The sequence below is a fragment of the Canis lupus genome, chromosome 23, assembly GCF_003254725.2.
Source record: "Canis lupus dingo isolate Sandy chromosome 23, ASM325472v2, whole genome shotgun sequence".
Lineage (NCBI taxonomy): Eukaryota > Metazoa > Chordata > Mammalia > Carnivora > Canidae > Canis > Canis lupus.
This window is the reverse complement of record NC_064265.1, coordinates 49,087,733-49,109,423: the sequence shown is the minus strand read 5'-3', so window position 1 is coordinate 49,109,423 and position 21,691 is coordinate 49,087,733. Positions and strand designations below refer to the sequence as shown.

At 38.6% G+C, this 21,691-nt stretch overlaps 1 protein-coding gene across 6 annotated transcripts in view; it reads right to left on the bottom strand.

Moving 5' to 3' along the window:
• MME (membrane metalloendopeptidase) overlaps positions 1–21,691 on the bottom strand; it is a 96,051-nt gene that overhangs the window by 27,676 nt on the left and 46,684 nt on the right. For all 6 annotated transcript variants that reach the window (XM_025436126.3, XM_025436125.3, XM_025436127.3 and 3 more), the window contains 8 exons: positions 20,055–20,189; positions 17,950–18,051; positions 16,214–16,350; positions 16,011–16,104; positions 14,731–14,859; positions 13,868–13,966; positions 11,470–11,550; positions 10,059–10,162 (listed from right to left, as the gene is read on the bottom strand). In XM_025436126.3, coding sequence (XP_025291911.1) covers positions 10,059–10,162; positions 11,470–11,550; positions 13,868–13,966; positions 14,731–14,859; positions 16,011–16,104; positions 16,214–16,350; positions 17,950–18,051; positions 20,055–20,189 — 881 coding nt within the window. The remainder of the gene's footprint in view (positions 1–10,058; positions 10,163–11,469; positions 11,551–13,867; positions 13,967–14,730; positions 14,860–16,010; positions 16,105–16,213; positions 16,351–17,949; positions 18,052–20,054; positions 20,190–21,691) is intronic.

Below are 21,691 nucleotides of genomic sequence, written 5' to 3'. Positions count from 1 at the left end.
GTGCTGGTCCCTGGAGTGAACTGAGTCTGCAAACAAGCCCGTTAAGAGAATTATCCTGGTTCCCTCCGGCCCTTTGGGTCTCTTAGATTTAAATCATATTAGTTTTCACAGCCAACATCTCTCCATTACAGGTCCTACAGGTTGGGGCGCCTAATGTGGGGAACAAACTCCTCACTCCTCAGGAAGAAGCTCTGGATTTATGAAATCTCTACTGATGGTGGGTCACTGTACCAGGAATAGGGTTTTTGGCAACACCACCTATCTGTCTCTCCCACCCATCTCCATTTGGCCATTTTACTGTTTGTCATGAGGAAACTGCCCAGCTGTTTTTCAGGTCTTTATCAAAGGGAATTGTTCCCTATGTAGCTGTAGATTCAATGTGTCCATGGAAAGAGGTGGGTTCAAGATCTTCCGGGGCCACCACTGGCCCTTTGAAAGTGCTCCATCTAAAATTGCTTCACGCTCAGGTTTCCCCCTTACCCTAACACAATTGAGGATGCTGACTTTGCCACTACATGAAGTCATTCTAGAAGAGCCATCATGACCAGACTATAACAACAGCTGCTATTTGATGAGCACCTGAGTTCTAAGACAGGCACATTATACAAAAATACAACCCCACAAGGCAAAAATAGATGCTATTTTCCTCAGTTTATAAAGGAACCACTGAAGCTCAGAGATATGCAGGTTGTCTAAGTTTATACAGTAAATGGCAGAGCAGGAATCTTAACCCGGGGCCGCCCACTCTGTCTAACTCCCACTTTCCACCATCCACCCATCCCTTCTGATTGCAAAGCACAAGCTCTTTCCACTGTTCCACTAAGTGCAAAATTTTTACCCAAAGGTAAAAAAAGCACAGTAGGACCAAAGAGCCCCTTTAAACTATTCATTGTGGTTGCATAAGAGTTGTTAACAAACGGAAGTACTGAGTGGCTCATCCGATTACCTGAGAGATAAGAGAGCCAGGACTCCTATTCTGACGTGAAATTGGGAAAATCCACTTCTCTTTCAACCAAAAGCAATAGAAATCACTAACCTGTGTGATATATCAAATTCAGAGAAATTCCCAAACTGGGAATATATAGGTGGGTGGATCGTTTCTGTCAGAATTTTCTTTTGGTGACTTTTTTCCTGATTTAGAATAATCTTGGGATCTTTCAGGAAAAAACAGAAACTTCTTCCATCCCATAGAACCCTTAGCAATGACATAACTTGACAGGATTGTCTGTCTAGCTCATTAGACAGTAGCTCCAGGAAAGCAGTGATGTTCTTTTTTTTTTTTTAATTGTAGTAAGAGCACTTATCAGAAGATCTATCTTTTTAACACATTTTACCACACTGAAGTATACATTATTGTAAACTATGGGTATGATGCTGTACAGAAGATCTCTAAAGGTTATCGATCTTGCTTAACTTAAACTCTACACCTGCTGATTAATAATTGCTTAAGAACCCCTCGCCTCCAGTCCCTGCTAATCATAATTCCATTCTTTGATTTTATGAATTTGACTATTTCAGATACTTCATATAAAGTAGAATCATGCAGCGTTTTTCTCTTTCTGGCTTATTTCACTTAGCATTTCACTTAGCATAACCTCTTCACATTCATTCATCCAGGTTGGTGTATATTGCAAGATGTCCTCCTCTTTAAACGTTAAATGGTATTTCATTGCTTGTGTACATCACCTTTTCTTTATTCATCCATCTGTCAGTGGAAACAGGTTGTTTCCACATCTTAGCTGTTGAGAATGGTGCTGCAATGAACATGGGAGTGCAAATATCTTTTAGGGATCCTGATTTCAATTCTTTTGGATATTGGCTATTGGATTTATATTCTAAATATAAATGTATATTTAGAAGTGGGCTTGCTGGATCACATGGTAGTTCTATTTCGAATTTTTTGAGGAACCTCCATACTGTTTTCCGTAGCAGCTGCACCATTTTGTATTCCTTCCAATGGTGTGCGGGGTCTCCAATTTCTCTACATCCTTTACCAATACTCGCTGTCTTGTCTTGTTTGTTTGATAATAACCATCCTGACAGCACTGATGTGTTAGCTTATTGTGGTTTTGATCTGCATTTCCCTGATGATTAGTGATGCTGAGCATCATTTCATGTGTCTGTTGGCCATTTGTATGTCTTCTTTGGAGAAATGTCTATTCAAACCCTTAGCTCATTTTTTTTTTAAAGATCTTATTTATTATTCATGAGAGACACACACGGGGGTGGGGGGGGGCGGGGAGAAGAGACAGGCAGAGGGAGAAGCAGGCTCCATGCAGGGAGCCCAACGTGGGACTTGATCCCGGGTCACTGGGCTCACGCCCTGGGCTGAAGGCGGCGCTCAACCGCTGAGCCACTGGGGCTGCCCCCTTAGCTCATTTTTAAATTGGCTTATTACTTTTGTTGTTGTTGCTATTGAGTTTTAGAAATTCCTTATATATTTTGACGATTAACCCCTTATCAGAAATATGATTTAGCAATATTTTCTCCCACTTCATAGGTTGCTTTTTCATTCTGTTGATTATTTCCTTTGTCCTTTGCTGTGCAGGAACTTTTTAGTTTGATATAGTGTCACTTGTTTATTTCCTGCTTTGTTCTCAATTGTATCTCTAGGATTTAGAACAGTGTTGGGGGATCCCTGGGTGGCGCAGCAGTTTAGCGCCTGCCTTTGGCCCAGGGCGTGATCCTGGAGACCCGGGATCGAATCCCACATCGGGCTCCCGGTGCATGGAGCCTGCATCTCCCTCTGCCTGTGTCTCTGCCTCTCTCTCTCTCTCTCTCTCTGTGACTATCATAAATAAATAAAAATTAAAAAAAAAAAAGAACAGTGTTGGGAACATGATAGGCACTCAGTACATATCAATGGGTCCTCTAAGCTCCAAGAGACATGACCGTTTCATCCTGGGACTCTGGAGTGGGGAAAGGCACTAGACTTTGGTAAGGCACTGCTACTATGCAGGCTGTAGAGAGCCAGGCCACCAAGAACCATGCACCAACTGAATGCCATCCCCTCAAGTGTGTACACTAGCGTGAAAGTTCCAGAATTCTTTTGCAAAATTCTCCTAGTTTAAAACTTCAACCTTTAGGGGATTCCTGGGCTGCTCAGCAATTTAGCACCTGCCTTCCACCCAGGGGTGATCCCGGGGTCCCAGGATCGATTCCCACGTTGGGCTCCCTGCATCGAGCCTGCTTCTCCCTCTGCCTGTGTCTCTGCCTCACTCTCTCTGTGTCTCTCATGAATACGTAAACAAAACCTTAAAAAAAAAAAACAAAAAACCAAAAACTTCAACCTTTAAATTATTTAACTCTCCTATTTCCCCTTCCTCTCTAAAAATAAAACAAAACAAAAATAAAATCTTCCTTGGATGCTAATTAAAAAGCAAAAATGCTTTTACCCTTATCATGAGGAGCACTAACTACTGTATAGAATTGTTGAATCACTATATTATGTGGCCTGAAACTAATATAACACTGTATATGTTAACTACACTGGAATTAAGATTAAAATTTTTAATTTAAAAAAAATAAAATAAAATTTTTAATTAAAAAAAAAGCAGAACTGTTTTTTTACTGATAAAATGTATTTTGCTCACAGCCCCAAAACACACTGGAAAAACACAAAGCCTGTTGGTTTAATGGGGGCATAAAAGATGGAAAGCTAACATTTTCATCTATTATAGCATGTGTAGAACATGAGTGTTCCAAAGCAGATACCACCATGGGGAACTAGAATGATCTGTCCAAGTCTGGTCTCTGTTGTTCTGTCTTTCTGGGTCAGTAATACTTGATAAGCCAAATAATCATTTTTTGTAAACCTTCCCCCTATACCTATGCTTCTGGAGACTCATTGTGTGTCAAGTCTCCAGCCCTCTGCACCTCTCAAGTGTCCACCCTGGACAGTTCTTGTCAACTGACCTCTGTGCCACCCTATTTCCCCAACCATATAGAATAGGATAGCCCTGCATACTATTTTTCTTTTGATAATCGAGCTCACTGATGCAGGACCTCATGAGAAAGAAGACTGGCTCTAGAGATATCAGTGAAGGGGAAGAAACATCCGAAGGGATATTTTAGAAAGAAGTGAGGTGCTTCCTTACCTCTGAATAGTATGTTCTTTTTCTCTTGAGTCACTGGATGTACAGAAGCCAAGGAGGAAAACTTGGCTTTTAGCAAAACTTCCCAGTTAGGGCGTAGAATTTTAATGCTGGAAAGAACCTAAGGGATGTTACAGAGTCTAAATCAACCTGCTCATTCTATAAGAAAAGAAGCTACTTGCCTTTTAAAAGGCCATGGGTAGCAAATGACAGCATTGAGACCCCGAGAGAGGTGATTCACTGCAGTGGCAAAACTACGGTGTCACTTCACGGGGTACCCATTCATTGGCTTATTACTTTTGTTGTTGTTGTTATTGAGTTTTAGAACTTCCTTATACAGTTTGAAGACTAACCCCTTAGCAGAAATATGATTTGCTCCCTGCGATTTTTGGTGGTGTTGGCTTCTCAGGAAAAACCCCCAGAGCCTCAGCTGTCAGGCTGTGGGCCTCAGGACTCCGCTGTTTCAGGTATCGCCACCACCCAATTAGCTCAGATCAGGAACCAACAGTGGGCTTGAAGGAATAAAGGAGAAGACAAGTGAACCAACCGTTTTGTTGTGTTTTGATTCTAGTGACTCCTCTGATCACATCAATATTAATTTAAATGCTGACTTGTTGTTTCCGGAGAACATTTCACTAAGAAGTAAAGGTCTAATTGTCGTTTTAAAAAAGTGCCATCTTTGTCATAGCACCAACCACACTCTGCCTTTTATCAGATTTAATTGTTACTCACTTGCTCCTTTCCACCAGATTGTGAGCTCCTGGAGGCGGGGCCACATGTTATTCATCTGTACACTCTACAGTGTTTAGCACTGTGCTCTGCACGTGGCAGCCGCTCAATAAAAATGCTTATTGAACTGGTTCCTGTCAATGTCTCTGTGTTTTAATTTTGATGCATAACAGCGGGAAAAATAACAGCAATGAAATAAGTCTTTGTAGTTTCTGGTAAGTAACTCCGCGGCTCAGCGGTCATGATCTACAAATACTCCCCATCACAATCATATCACAGAAAGTTCTGTCCCGAGAAGCTAACAGAATAACATCAAGTATAAAAAAACAAGAAAGGGGATCCTTTTTTTGTTGTTCTTGTACATTTTTTTCTTTTTTGAGTTTTTGTGTTGTATTGACTCTAAGCGAATAATCATGTTACTGGAAGTAAATTACTATAGATCATATCTAAGTAATTTTGCCAATGGATATTACATCCTCAATTCAGCACTACTATTATCTGATAACATGACATATTTGAAATTCTTTACAGACGGGCACCAAAAGCCCAGAGAACATAATGTTTGAGCTAATTCTGGGAACACTACGCACTCAGAAACCACATGAACCAAGCTTTTTAAATTTAAATCGCTGCCCTTTGCAGTCGTCAGCTGCTCAACTGGGCAGAAGGCCCTTTGAGTGAAATGATTACATCAGGTGTATCACATACAGACTTTCTGACTTTCTCAATTTCTTGAATCTGTTCAACAGGAAGAGCAGCAGGTGCATAACTGGTGAAGGTGCATAACTTTACCAACCATGATGGTGAAATGGTTGGATGTGATGGTTTTTACCTTGGCAACTTAGTTAACCTCATCAGCATGGTCACAAACTAGCTATTGTCTCCTTTATGGACCCCATAAACACTGAGGAAGGGTCTACATTCCGTTCATCATGATTCAAGCTCTGGTGACACAAGCACTTGGTTTCTGCTTCCAACAAGAGCTAGTGCAGGCACGAGGTGAAGAGAAAAATGCAAAGGGGGTGTTATGATTAAGAAGTGACATCCCAATTGAGCCCAACAATCTGTAGATTTCCTTTAAATGGACAAGGGCAGAAAGGGTGGTCCAAGGTAAGGGACAAGGAGGAAGAAAAGATGGAGCAGTGACTTAAAGTACTTCCTGTGGCCAGAGCTCTGGGCAACACTGCGGGGTAGGATGAATCTAAAGGAATTCTGGAGAGCTAGGGGGAGGAATGCGGAGCCCTGTACCTGTTTCATGAGACAGGTAACAGGGATATACTGAAAGGTTTTCATCAGGAAATAATAAGACTCAATCTGTGTCTTTAAAAAAATTTCTAGGGCCACAGTATGGAGACTAAGCTGAAGGAAAGTAAGATGTTCGGTGATAAGATTAGGAAAAAAATTTGTAATAACTCTGGTGAACAATGAGACATGTTTGAATTTAGTCAGTGACAGTGGAGACGGTAAGACGGAGAGCCTCTCACAATACCTATATAATATTTAATTAGCAGGTGGTGGATATAAAGGTCTTTTTTTTTTTTTTGAATGGGGATTTGAAGTAGGTATCACTATAGATGTCAGAGATGAGAGAAAGGGCTCAGTCTAGGATGATGAGTTTCCTGATTTATGTCTTGATAGATATAAGGTGAAAGTTGCTGAAAGATATGGGGAAATAGGAGGATATGGGGAGAAAGATGAACAATTTTTTTGCCCAAAATGACAAATGCTGTGTTTGTAGGGTCAATGGACCACTTACACAGAAGTGTTCCATTTGTGTTTGAACATAGACATTTGTGTTTGAAGCTCAGCAAACGAATCTGGGCCAGGTACAAATAGTCTGTGGTCATGATGGTAGAAGGTGTCAAGAAGCATACACGTTTGCCCAGTGAGGGAAAAAAAAAAAAAAAAAGGTCCAGAAGTTAATTATTTGGTTAATTGACTAAACTAATTTAAAGTAATTGCTGCTTTGAAATCTTAATGCATCATTTTTCTACAGTACCCTACAATATAAACTTTACATAATCAATAGTTTTTCTAATCTTTGTCCCATCATTTGTGGGTATGGACACCTATTTCTCCTGCAAGACCATGAGGGCGAGGACCTGAGCATCTGAAAATATAATTCTCTGAGAGGTAACTACAAATTATGAGAACAAAGTACAAGCGGTGGATGTTATCTGCCTGGACAAGACACAGTGAGGATTTAAACTCGGTTCTACAGAAAAAAGTAAGGAAAACATAGTGGCTTCATCGCTGTTAGCCAGGTCCCAAACGGGCCCAAAGCCGTCGCTACAAGAAACCTCAAAAAATACAAGAAAACTGTACAGTCCTGAGGATTTGATGAGATCACTGTCAAAAGTGCTTCCAACAGTTTAGGAAAACAAAAACTAAATTTTAAACCTAAATTGTCAAATTAAAGCATCACCCTTTAAAAAACAAAAGGTCACAAGATTAAAAACGAACAGTATCATTAACAAAAAGGAGCGAACACCAACTCGGGCTTTCACTTGAAGTTGGGGGGGTGGTAATGAAAGAGGATACCAGCACCGGGGTCCCCACCCACGGGAAGTCCATCACAGGCAGGGGTGGTGAAGTTGAGGCCTCGGTACTATTTCTAGTGCTCCCCGGGCGACTGGAATGTGCAGCCAGAGTTTAGAACTCTTGTGCTCAACCCACAGGGAGAAGAAGGGGAAGGAAGAGAAACTAGCCTGGCATGGCTGGGAAGGCCAACAAGCCATATTGCACTTGTGATTGACTATCAAGAAGCTCATGAGAAGGCCTCAAAAAGTTCTACTGAGCTTTGCATGCTACTGATGAAATGTTCATTAAAATGCTGTAGGGGTGCCCGGGAGGCTCACTCACGCAAGCGTCTGCCTTCAGCTCAGGTCATGATCTCAGGGATCTGGGATCGCGCCCCACGTCGGGCTCCCCGCTCAGCGGGGCGTCTGCTTCTCCCTCTGCCGCTCCCCCCTGCTTGTGCTCTCTATCGCTCTATCTCACACACACATATCTTGAAAAAAAAAAAAAAAGTCGTACACAGCGCTCACTTGTGATCATGGTAAGGGAAGAGGACGCAGGAGAAAATCAACACATATGATGAAAGGGAATGAAAAACGCACAGTATATTATAAAATGATTCTAGAACTTGGGACTACATTAACTTCAAAAGAAAACATCAAGTAATAATTCAAGCACTATTTTTAAAATTACGAAACATTCGTCTGGTGTCACATGGGTGCAGGTGATCTTAGCTGTTTTCAGAGACACTGTCTGACAATATTTCTCCGTAGATATTTCACACAGTACAGAGAATTATTAAATGTAAGCATATGCATTTTTAAAGAGATGAAAATATTCAAACTTGTAAGAAACTTCTCAGATTGTAAACTTACCCACTGAATATTTCTTTTTTTTAAAGATTTTATTTTATTATTTATTCATGAGAAACACACAGAGAGAGAGAGAGAGAGGCAGAGACACAGGCAGAAGGAGAAGCAGGCTCCATGCAGGGAGCCTGACGTGGGACTCGATCCTGGGACCCCAGGGTCACGCCCTGGGCTGAAGGCGATGCTAAACCCGCTGGGCCACCCAGGGACCCTCCTGAATATTCTTTTTGATGACTTTTTGCGGGTTTCTAGACATAGGATTTCACAACTGATTCTAACACAAACCTACGCACCCATTGGCCTCCCTCCTTTGCTAGCTAGGACACTGCACATTCTCTGGCACTGGCAGCCCTGTTTTCAGAACCAGATAATGTGACATTTGCCACAGTACAGACCCTCAGGTCAGCCAAAGAAATCAGCCTCTCTTTCAGGGCACCTGACGTGTTCAAAATGCTCTGTAGGGATTGAAACGTATTCGCATTGTCATTTAGGAGTTTTGTCCAACCTGTACTTGGTTTCTCCGAGAACAGAACAGCCTGTCACCAAGCAGTCCCACATCACTTTGAGCCTTTCCTGGCACATTTCCTTCCTGGTGGTAGAGTGTACTATAGCGCGTCTTTCTTACCCTCTGCTGTTGTAATGTGATATAATCAAAGCTCACCCTCAATTCTCCTAGTTCCCAATGACCACTGGACTTAGTATTCTAAAATATTAATTTAATAAATGAATAAATGAAAGAATAAATGATTGCATGAATAACCTAAGCACCTCACTGTCCTGTTACTTTGTCCGTTACCACACAAATCAAGTTAGTACATTTATTTTTCATTTGCTCACTCATTCATTAATTCACTTTTAACTACAAACCTTCTTTTTTTTTTTAATTGCCAACATATAGCATAACACCCAGTGCTCATCCCATCAGGTGCCCCCCTCAGTGCCCATTACCCAGTCACCCCCACCCCGCCCACCTCCCTTTCCACCACTCCTTGTTTGTTTCCCAGAGTTAGGAGTCTCTCATGCTCTGTCTCCCTCTCTGTTATTTCCCACTCATTTTTTCTCCTTTCCCCTTTATTCCCTTTCACTATTTTTTATATTCCCCAAATGAATGAGACCATATAATAACTATAAACCTTCTATCTGTTCAGCACTGCGCTGAACAGTCAAAAAAAAAAAAAAAATAGCCCCTGTTCTCTAGGAGCTAAGAGCCTAGCAAGAAAAAAGTCAACATAAGCAGTTCTAGGGATCTAAGTGCACAAACACACATCGATAAATATGTTAGCCGCACCCACTTAGTTGAAAACTGAAGACTGAATGGATGTTAAGGTTAAGATGAAGCACTAATGCCACTAATAAGCAGCGATTCAGAGCACGTGAAGGTGACCCTCATTATCTCCTATTTGGTTGCCACAAGGTTAAGGGAAGTGTTACGGGGCAGTCTAGGAAGAGGATGGAGCTCTGGGATGACTGGCCCACAGAAAACAGGTGACGCTGAGGGCACAAGGCCATTCTGAGTGTCACAAATGTGGCCCCAGAGAAGGCTTGCAGGAGCCCTGGGTTACTTAGGCCAAGGTGCTCTTGAAAAACTTGTCCACAAACAGAGTAGAGGAAATCAGTAGTCACTGAGAGCAAACCAAAGAAATGAGGTAGCCTGAGGACACCTTAATTTAAAAAAAATGTTAAATTTTGGTTAAATCTTTGACCCATCTCTAGTATTATTGTTTTACATGCTCTTGGAGGTACTCACTCCACTGAAGGACATGGTAATTTTTTCTAACATTATTCCAATTTTACTTCTTTTCCCTAACCCAACAACGAGAACGAACATATACGAAACAAATATACGTACTCATCCTTGTCCACTTTTTCTCGGAGCTTCTTGAGCTGTTTATTTTGGCTGAACTTCAAGTTTTGAATTATGTTTTCAAAGTATTCATCTTCCCTGTAGTTCAACTATATTGCATAAAATATTTTGAGAAAATTAGTCAAAATTTTGGCTGAAAATGTAGGGGATACGTTCTTGAATTCTATCAGTTAATAAAGTTAACAGAGAGCATTAAAACTTATCAAAGAAGGATTTAACTTTAATTAGCCTCGTTCTATAGTACAGGTCACTGCTGCTCTAACTGAATCACTACTTTAGTCTATTTTTCTGTGACTAATCAAATGAAACCAGGTGTCAGACAAGCTTCCTACATGGTATTAACCCTTACATGACCGGTGAGACTGGAGCCCATTCTTACTTAGCACTTATTATGTACCAGGCACTGTCCTCAGCACTTTATGTATTACATGTTTTTAATCCTTATAATCTTACGAAGATGGGCTGTTATCATCATTTTAAGGCTGAAGAAACGAAGGCAGACAATTAAGTCACTTGCCCAAGTTAGTGAGTGGTGGAGCTGGGGTTTGAACCCAAGTAGTTGTGTGTGAGTCTTTACTCTTCTAGATACCTGACACAAAGGCCCCCAGGACTCACATGCCGCAGGCAGTTCATTTACAAGAAACAGTCAAGCTTTCTACAAATGGAAAGAGAGAGGACACTGTGGCTTGCAAACCCCCATGGTAGGCCAGTAATCAATAGATTAGGAATCACCATCATCCCCAGTTGTAGGTGAGGATCATCTTGTTGTCACCAGGGTTTCAAAGTCATTGTGGGATCCATAAGGTTGGCAACAGGACCCTCAACTGAGTCTGAAATCAATAGTGTAGCGACTTGCATCAATTCTGTTCTCTTTTCATCGTTTACATGACCAGGGGGAATAAAATCGCTTCCGGTTTTCAAATAGTGGGTTTTTGTTTTGTTTTGTTTTTAAATACAGAGACATGACCTGGTTTTTAGCCAGGGGAGGAATAACTGGAAAGTGAAGGAACACTGGAGACATGACTTTTCAGGCCTGTACAGATGTGATAAGGAGACTGAGAGCTGCCTGGTGCTCGTCACTCTGATGTCGACCCCTTGATGCACTTTAAAGGACACCAGATTTTTCCACTACTTTTCTTTCCTTTTTTTAAAAAAAGACCTTATCCACTACTCTTCAATGGAATATATGGAAACCAAAATAACAAAAACCAAATATGAAGCAGGCCAGTAGACAAAAGGCTAGAACTAAAACATAGTTTCAGTTTCAGTGTAAAAGGCTTTATATAACAAGACCTTTGGCTTTAGGCTACTTCACATAATTTTTGGCACCCCATAGCTAGAAATGACATTACCACCAGCCCCAGGTATGATTAGTGCAGTCTTCATAGAGACTTACCTCCAGGTATTCATTATCCAGTTTACTATCATTTGAAATGATGTCATCAGGATAGCCAATTCTTTCTTTAATTGCTAAGGCCTATGAAAGTTAAAACATTGAATGTAAGGGCAATTATATAACTTTCGAATGCAAACCTTATAATTGGTCCATGACTAGCAGTTGAATAACTTGATCCGTATTGCTTACAAAAATAGCATTTGACAACACTTAAATAGAGATCTTTGGAATGACTTCTCCCTGGGGTTCAAAATAAACAAAAAAAACAGCTCTGAAATCTAGTTTCTAATACCCTATTCTCGTAGACTCCAGCTTTCCCAAAATGAAAACTGACAAGTCCTTGTTCCACATATATTGTACTTCTATGAACTTTTTCCCTGAATGGCTTTTTTTTTTCCAATTTTATAGGAGGAGCAATATTTAGAACTTCCATTCAAGGAGCTTATTATTATCTTTCCACTTCACTGAGTTGGCTGAGAAAACAGATATGGGCTTATAGGTTTAGTGCTAATATTCTTTCTGAATATCGAGTCCTGGGGTTTGTATGTTCTCTTTTGGTCTCCGAGGCCAGTGTCCCTATCTTTCCACAGCTAAATGGATGGTATTATTTAAATAAGTAGAGAGCAGGATTTTCCTTGTTATACCAGCCCACGGTTTCCACTTGCTTACTATCATTCCTAATTTTTACTTTTATTATTTTAGATGTGTTTACTTTTATGATTTCATTATTACTGCTTGTTTCCTATAATGATTTCTATTTGTATTTTTCTATTTCTCTCATTTTCCTCAAAGATATTTGAGTTTTGATTCTATCATATTACATTACATAATTATGTTACGAATCTGTTTCATAAGCACAGTATTTCGGCAGCGGATCAGACAGGGTGTGTATCAATAAATCAATTAGGTCAAGCTCGTTTTCTTGTAGATTTCCACACCATTGCCCATTACAATCAGCCTCCTCTCGAAGGTTCCTTATTTTCTAGAAGACATTTCTCCGAAGAATATTTTAAGGGACACAAACTCTACAGAAATAAGTCTACATAAAAAAGGATTTATTGTCAAATACTTTGAGTAAATACTGTGACAAAAGCACCAAGCAGGCTTCTTTACTGCAGTCTAAAATGTAATGAGTATTATTAAATACGATGTCTTGAAATCATTCCCTAGGAGCATGTAATCTAGTCTAGGATGGGACCAGGGTAGCCTTCCTACAGGAACTGTTTCTTAAATTCTTGGAGGGTGGGACTCTTTTTCATGGAACTACTTGTGGGTCACTGGCTTATGATACCACCTTGGGAAATGATGGAGCGCAATCCAGTTGGCTACATCAAATAGAACCATGTCACACATAGCTAGAACATTAGAGGAACATATGCAGCCTGAACTTCTGAAGACCTAGTCAGTGATGGAAAGATAAGTATACTTCAATGTCTAAATTCTAGATCTGACTCAGCCAAAGCTTTGGGATAGCCGAAAAAGACAGCCGTTCCATGTGATTTAATCCCAGAAAAGAACTAGACTGCGGCTTGGTTTTCCTTTTGTTGTTGTTGTTGTTGTTTTCGTATTATAATAGTTTCAGAAAATCTTTCTGTATCAGTTTGAAGAATGGTGTGTTCTTCTTGCCACCTCAACTGTGGAGGAATTATCAGGTTGCAAGTGAATATTGCTTCCAAAGCATATACAGTTTCCACTGAATATGTTCCTTCTAGTTTTATATAGTTATCAAGACAAATGATCGTAGTAAGTTTAAACCTAAGATTTCCTTAAACATCTGACACCTTTGTTCTTATGCAAGGTAGTAGAAGTCCCAACAACAGGTGCACAATGGGGGTAGATAGGAATAATTATAAAAAGGCTCCCTCAACATCTGTTTAATTGTAGATCACCATGTAATACTCAAGTAATGCATCACTTTACCTTTTCTTGACAGAAATTTATTATGTTTCTCCTTGGGTCATATAAAAATCTAAATAAGGCATGTTTTTAAAAACTGAGCTGGAAATCTGTGGTAAAAATTGAAAGGATATTTTTAGGCTTTGGTAGAATCCTTTTGGCTTTATAAAAAGAGGAAAAATATGAACCACTGGTAGTATCTTTCAGTTCTTTACTTGTTCATAAAAGATTTTCCTCTTGTTATCTAAAGACACCTTTTAAAAAAAGGAAAATCAAGGATCTTTCAAAGTTTTGAACTAAACATGGAGAGTAGGAGCTTTTTTTTATAGAAATAAATGTTTATCCATAAAAACTATTCTTGGAAACATGACATCTTGAAGGAGACTGCTTTCATTTTACGCAATCCTTGAATTTTTTTTTTCTGAATTTCCTTAAAAGTTCACCTTTTCTTATAAAGAAACTGTTTAATAGTTAGCTTCACCTATTCACTTATTTCTTTTACCTTTTCCTCAGCTTTCTTTTTCGTTTCAGCATCCATCCAAGTGAGGTCATCTAAAGTCTGAATAAAAACTGCACGGATCTGTGTAATCAAATCCTCAACCTGAAACCAAAAGAACAGAAAAGAAATTTAGCCATGAATTAATTTTTTGTAACACAGATTTTTAAAAAAATTGGGCTATAAGCTGTCTTTGTAGGACTCAATAATATGTTAATATGTGCAAATTTATAGACAAACTATGATCTAAACAAATGGATATATGTGGATAATTATAATTTTAAAGGAATCTTGCCACTATCAACATTAATGATTAAATAGGTCTTACCTATGCATTAATTAAAAAATCATCTTTAGAATGCAGTGGTTTCCATGATCACAAAAAGAATTTACATAAAATAGTAATGTCATCACTGTTAGTAATTCAATTAAGCATGAAGTAGCATTTTAATAGTTTTTTTTCACTTTAAGTTCCATTTCAATAACAATGAAAATGAAGTACATTTTTTTTTTAATATTTCAAATAAACGCTAGTTTACTTTGAAAGTTTTTCAGAAAACACTGATTCTTGGTCAATCTTGCTAATAGAAGAAACTACAAATGTCCCAATCAACAGAACACATGAGTGGGTATTCTGAACACACTGCTTCTGGAAAATGGACAATTGGTTTTGCACTAGACAATATTAAAGAAAGAAACAAAACCAGACCCCTGGGGGAGTGAGGAGGAGGAAATTCACCAAGAACTAACAACAAGTTATGATTCTGAGAATTTCTGCCAATTAATAAAATTTAGCCAAATTATGAACTCTTGTAATTGCACACTGATGCAAACAACTAACTGTTAGAGAACCGTGCTGAAAATATTACCACATGTTTACTCTCTCCAGCAAATGCTGCTTCCACGTACAGCCTTCCCACAGCATTTTCCATATTCCCATTGACATAGTTCGCACAACGTCTCCATGTTGCTGTTTCTGATGTTGTGCCATAAAGGGCCTAGAGGTAAGAAAAAGGAAATGGCATCTGACCACAGGTAGATGGCCACAGTAGGGGAGAACATACATTCCACAGGACTCTGTTCCTTATGACCTCTTAACTTCTTGCAAATGTTCATTGCTTCTCCTCACAAGGCATGTTGTCTATGCCTATGACAAAATGCAATCCAATTGGATTGTTTACTTATAAACAATCCAAAAACAAGGTATATTTTCGGTAGCATATCCCAGTAGAACTTTTGGCTATTACAGGTGAATATCCTTCCAGACAGCTTTAGAAGACAACAACAACAAAATGCCCCCACCCCCCCCGCCACCACCAAAACCAAACAAAAAAATAATAGTTCCAACTGCATAAACATAAATGTGAAGTAATGTTCAACTTATGTAACAGGGGAGAAATCTGGTATACAAGAAAACACATTCCTGTTTTTTTTTAATGTTTTAGCTGAACTTAGAAGAACTGTATGTGTGCAAATAAAAGTACTAACGAAGGGATTAGCTGAAGTACGGGAAATTGAGCAAAACATCATTTTTATATTGTGTAATTTTAAAAATTTGTCTACATTTTCTTTCAAAGGGTAAATGCTAAAAATTTCAAATAAATAGTTATTTCCTTCCTATAACACCAACCAGTACATTCGTCAAAATTACTTCTTCAATCCCTCTTGCCTTCTCCCCTCACCACAGGACTAATAGGATGACTGTTTAAATAATGAAGTTGCACCCTAATAAAAGCGCTTAAGGTTGTCCCCAGGTAGGTGTAGTCTCAGTGGGTTGTCTACATCAGTATAGTCCATCTGTCTGTATATCTAGCGTGCTACAAGCACCTGAAAGTCAAATGAATTGAGAGAGATACCCTGGCAATCACTTTCAACACAACAAACAACCAAGCCAGTATTCTCTCAAGAACTGCTCCAATGACCAACTGCATCTCCTCGCAGGGCAATTCAATCGTGGTGCCAGAGGTTGGCAAAGCCCATGAGAGCTGGCTTTCCTAGGCAACATGTCCTAAATACAGGCAAGTTAACCAAAATTTGGCATGTTGACTCTTGGCAAAGTTCACCACATTCTAGGAGTGGACATGGCAAGCCTTCATAACCATGTATCTCTTTACGCTCTAAGTCTTAAGAAAAGAGATTTTTTCTTCACCTTGCGGAAAGCATTTCGGGACTCCTTGTAGTTTCGGCTGAGGCTGCTTACAAGATCCATTATGAACCGCCAGGACATTAAATTTTGAAGATCTCTGTATAAAAAAACCCACCACCCAGCAACAGAAAAGATGAGGCTGCAAAGCTTCTAAAGAGTGATATTAAATGCAAATTTTGAGGACATAGGCACTCTGACATACCCACCTGGAGGAATATTTGGTAAGAATGAGCTTAAGTTTGGTTAAATATTCTGGAGCATAAACGACCACTTCTTCCTCATTTGGAATATTAATATTCACAGTTGACATGATTTCATTTGTGAAATTTGACCAGCTGAATGGCTGAAAAAAAGCAGGCACAAAACATTCAGTAATTTTGGATTTCTCTTCTTGGTTCTAAGACTCAGTTATGGTTACGGAGTCAGACATGGGTAGGGTGTCAGGTGAACCACCATATAATTATCACAATGGTCAGTTTGAGATCCATTTTCAATTAAATCCAACTATTTAAGAGCAAAAGCAAAGCCTCCAAGCATAGACAATATACAGCTAGGAATCAAGCTCAATAGCATCTCTCTGGGTCTAACTCACATAAAAGAAAAAGAAATTTAGCTTTAAAATAAAGCTTCCAAAATAAATAAATAAATAAATAAATAAATAGATAAATAAATAAATAAAATAAAGCTTCCTTTGTTTATGCAAAAATTTAAATGAGTAAAAAGTGTTTATCTTTTAAATGTGGATATAACAGGCAACCCATTCAAACATAGTAATACACCTCAGTGGTGATCCTGCTCTACATGAAAGCATACTGTTGTCATAGGAGAGGGACAGGAATGCTATAGACACAACACAAACGGTCCAAGGAAGCCAAACAACACATGTGAAACTATCAATATTGAGTCTGTAGGAATGCAGTTTTTGGACTTTGGAGGAGCTGCTAAAACATGATATCTTATCTTTTATTCTCTAAATGGGAATTATGGTTATTCAACTGCCCGTGGATATAAGAAAAAAAAAAAAAAAAGGCACAGAATGAGATTATGCAAATCTTGCTGAAATGCCACATTTCAGCATTTGAGAAGTTTTTACACTTGTTAGTATATAAATATACTGATCACTTATTAAGTGCTGTATACTTCTCTTGATTTCCCTTCCTGGTTTGGACCATTCTTTCAAAACATATTTAATGAAGCCCTTGTTATATTAGACAGCTCTATGTGACAAATTCCTAACAATAGGACATGCCTTTAAAAAGTGCCCCCCCCTTCTTTTACTATAATTAGTGCCAAAGAGAATTCTATCACTGAATGTGATAGTTTGTAGATCTTCCCATGGATCTGGCCTTATTTCCTAATACACAAGGATATATGCATAGTCCCCCAAAGAGACTATTACATCCTAGCTAATGAATTACTACTGTTTATAAATAGAATTTGTGAGACGGATCTTTCTTCTTATTTCTTGTGTACTATTTCTCCATCATTGCTTTCGACATCTTGATAGATGGCCTTGATGAAAATATGGCAAGTTCTATAAACAAATTATCCTTTTTAGGAGTTAAAAAGAAATCTAGTAATTTTATTATTTGACTGTCCAAGTCCAATGCCTTTATAATCATCTCTCAGGAGGATTTTCCATTTTAATGTTTTCCAAACCCTTTGCTACAAGAGTTTCTAGTATCATTGTATAGCTGCCTTGAAAGGAATTTTACCTTTGAAATTCACTCTAACTTTATATAATACAATGATTTCAAGTATTTTTTTTCACGTATTTTTTTCTGGTTTTGTCATGAAGTCAAATGGCTGGTGTCATCTAAAATCATTTTGAAGTTCAATTTATTTCAATAAATAAGTAATCCCTGAATTTTAACAAACTGTATTTCAATGTTGTAAGTTTAGAAATGGCACAATAACAGAGTACGTGGAACTTGCTACTTACCTTCCCATCAATCTCTAGTGTAAAGTTATTTTGGATCTGGGCTAATGTCATTTTGTTATAAAGAAGCATGGGATCATTTCGATCTTCAGGTTTAGTTGTAGCCTATGGATTTAATTTTCAATAATTATTTTAGGACTAAGAATACTTTAGAGAAATCTAACTCTACATGAAGGAAAAAGGAATATGGAATAAGTATAATTTAAGTGCTATTTTGCATACTGTTTTTATGATTAAAATAAATACATATCAAAAAGAAAAGTGAAATTTAAGAGATTTTAAGTATATTCAGTAATAATCATTAAGATCTGGCTGCTGTGTCAAGTATAAGATTCTTCAAAAATCTTTTTATACTTTCACAATTGCTGAACCACATAAGCAGTGTCCACAGGCCTCTTTCCTTCTAAGGCTTATGGCTCAGTTGTTTCTGCGATTGTTTTCTAAGATAACTTTCTAAAATACTGTCATCTGCAATGTGTCTCTCAAATACTGTCTCCCACGTGCTCATCGCCCCCATTCAGTATCCCAGTTAAGATCCAGACAAGAAAAACAGAAAAACCTAAAAAGCCACAATGGTTTCTGCAAGAATTTAAATAAAGCAAGTAAGAGAAAAAAATTCCTAGTACACATCATAATTATCTGAGGAGAGTGCTAGCACTCCTGCTTCTGTGACTGTCCTCCTATCCTGCTGCCTCACCAGTTTAGTATACTCTTACTCAACAGCATCCAGTTTTAATTACTTGCTTATTTTTTCACTGAATCAAAAAAAAAAAAAAAAGAAATGCAATGGCAATTCCCTATCTAGGGGTGGAAATAGGAAAAGGCAAATTTAAGTCAAGAGAGACGAAAGGCGGAAGTTCAATATGGGAATTATTTCTCAGTGACGATGGCTGCAATCTCCTCTTTAGGTCACTTATTTATTCACTGCTTAAAAAATTATTCATGAACATGTGAATGGAATAATAAGCTGGATAATGCCAAAGATACACAGGTGATTCAAAGAAGACTAAGACCTCACCCCCACCTAAGTCTAAGAGAGGAGGAAAAACACAGACACAAATGATTTTGAGGTAAGATACAACTGTCAGAGAGCTATGGCTGATCAAAGGAGAACATGGTCTAGGAAGGTGCAACTGGTAGAAACCCAGGCCAGCAAACAGTTATCCTCTAATAATTCTGTTTCTGGCACACAACCACATGGAACCCATCCAGCTGCCATTCATCCAGCTGCAGCTCCAAGCAAAGTCTGGTTCCGATTGGAGATTTTTGGTTTCACGTAGCTCCAGGAAAGCTCAAATGGCCCTCTAGGGTCTTTAGTCTTCAGGACTCTGATGGCAGTGGCAAGCGCACGGGGCTGTAGGAGCACAGACCGTCTGCAATGTCAGAGGGAGCCCTGCAGATCGTAGACAGAAACTGACCACGGGTTGAATCAGTAACCTTGATGCTGCTTAGACAGAGTTCACTCCTTGAGACTCTAGACTGTCGGGGGAACAGCAGACAAGAAAGTGCCAACTCAGACTCCAGGTTCACATGAAACTAGAGGGAACTCAGGAAAACACACTATGGGCTTTGCTGCGAACAACCCTTCCTGCCGGGTCCTTTGAGCCAGCCTGACAGTCGGACCTCGGTGACATCGCGTTGCCATGTGGCTATGTTCAGGGACCAATATTTCTAAGCAGAGGGATGCTCAATCTTCGTGATCACCCTAAACTTTAAAATAAAACAAAGTAACACTATACACATCAAAACTAAAACAGCGTTGCTGAACACTTAGCAATCACACGCGCCCTGAGTCTCGAGGACATCTCAACAACGGTTCGACTACAAGTAGTTGGGCTTTTGGTATAATCCACTTATCATAGGTAATTAAGCGTATCTTGTTTAATATTTGTCAAACTTAGCTATGTCTCCAGGATGTCAGAAACCTAGCTCACTACAAAACTCTACAGTTTCAAAGGTCCTCTTCATGTCAATGATTCATTACTGAGCTATGCATTTCTACAGGTTGGTTAAAAAGTTGCACCTTTGACCTTTACAGTATGATAGAGAGGAAAAAGAAAGAAGAGAGTGGCAACACCATGCAATGTATTAGAGGAATTGTGTTTTACACTGGCAATTTCTTTTTCCAATTCCATAACTCTGTTCATTTCCAAAGAAAGCTGGTTTTCATCGATGAGCAGTCCTTTCTCCTTACGAATCAATCTGGCCACAGAAATCATAAAATCTTTATACGCTGTGCAAGCCTGCAAGAAATAAATAGCAATGAATTGCTGGAGAACATTCTAAGTGTTTAATCATGTTAATTTAACTTAAATTTCGTTTACTAATTTTCAGTAACACATGAAACACAGTAAAGTAGGAGTCCTTTTCTAAATCCTAAAAGAAACGACCTGTACAAATTCTTAAAAAGTCATCATGGGTTTGAGTTAGAGCAGAACAAACGAGTATCACTTTGGAAATACTAAGCAATTTATAACCATTTGGTTTGGCAATTCTGTAATTTTCTATTTTTAGTCATCATTTTAAATTGCCTTACTCAGAATGCAGTTACAAAAAACACTTGATAAACAATAACCTAGCATTTTTTCTTAAATAATAGTAAGCTCCTTTCCTGAATTCCATTTCTCAAGTTTTCTCTGCTTCCATCTATCTTTTTAAACTGTTCATGAAGAGATGGCCACAAACTCACATAATATTATCAGGACATCTTTGTATCTTTTTTGGCCAAGCAGTTGTTTTTTGTTTGTTGGTGTGTGTATGTAAATGAGACTGTGTTCTCATGAGGTCCACCAACCTGGAGATTTTAATTAATTCTATAGCTGGCTCATGTTAATATAAAATTTCTAGATTTGGATATCGGCTCTTTTCTAAGAACTTAAGTTTTTCTTGTTTTACCTCCACATGCATTTTAGCTATGTGAGGTAAGCCATAAGCTGGTTATGTTATCAACCTTTTATGGAATATAGAAATGCCTTATTCAAATTCAGAATGGCGTCAACACCAGGAAACTGAATACCACCTCCGTAAGTCTCAACCCATCTAATAATAGATTATTATTAATTAATAATAATAATAACAAATTAATTAATAGAAATAATTTGACCATTATTATCCATCAGCAATTAAAATAAATTATGCTCTCACCTTGTTAAAATTTACTAAAAATTCAACTTTCTAGCACCAGCTTAATGACAGACAACCACAACTGGGGTAGTCATGCCACACAAGTGCGGGATTAATGGATTAATGGGCACTTCTAGGTTTCTAACACCATTTCCAGGATAAATGTGAAGGAAGGTTATACAGTGCTTCACACTTTGTAGTTTTGAGAGGGTTTTATACCCCCTACTCATCAATTATCACTGAGAGGGGCAACGCTATATTCACTGTGAGCACAAAGGGCACATCTGAATTTACAGTGACTCATCAAGGGATCAAACATAAAACTTACAGGGAAATAATTATTTTATCAAGCGAGGTGTATAGGTATTCTCAATCTGAAAATCGAGAGGACAACTGGAGGTAAGGTTTAGATACGGGCATTCCATAACTTTCAATAAATGGTAAATAAACAGTTCCCCAGGAAGAAGGTTTCCCTTTCCACAGATACCCTGTAATGCTGGGGTATCTCACTAGCATTTCTATGCATGGATCTGCTACTCAACTGAGCAAACTATTTTCAGCTGCGAGTCTGTATTAAGAACCTAATCACTAAGGTAACAGGGAGAAAAGGATGTTTTTATGT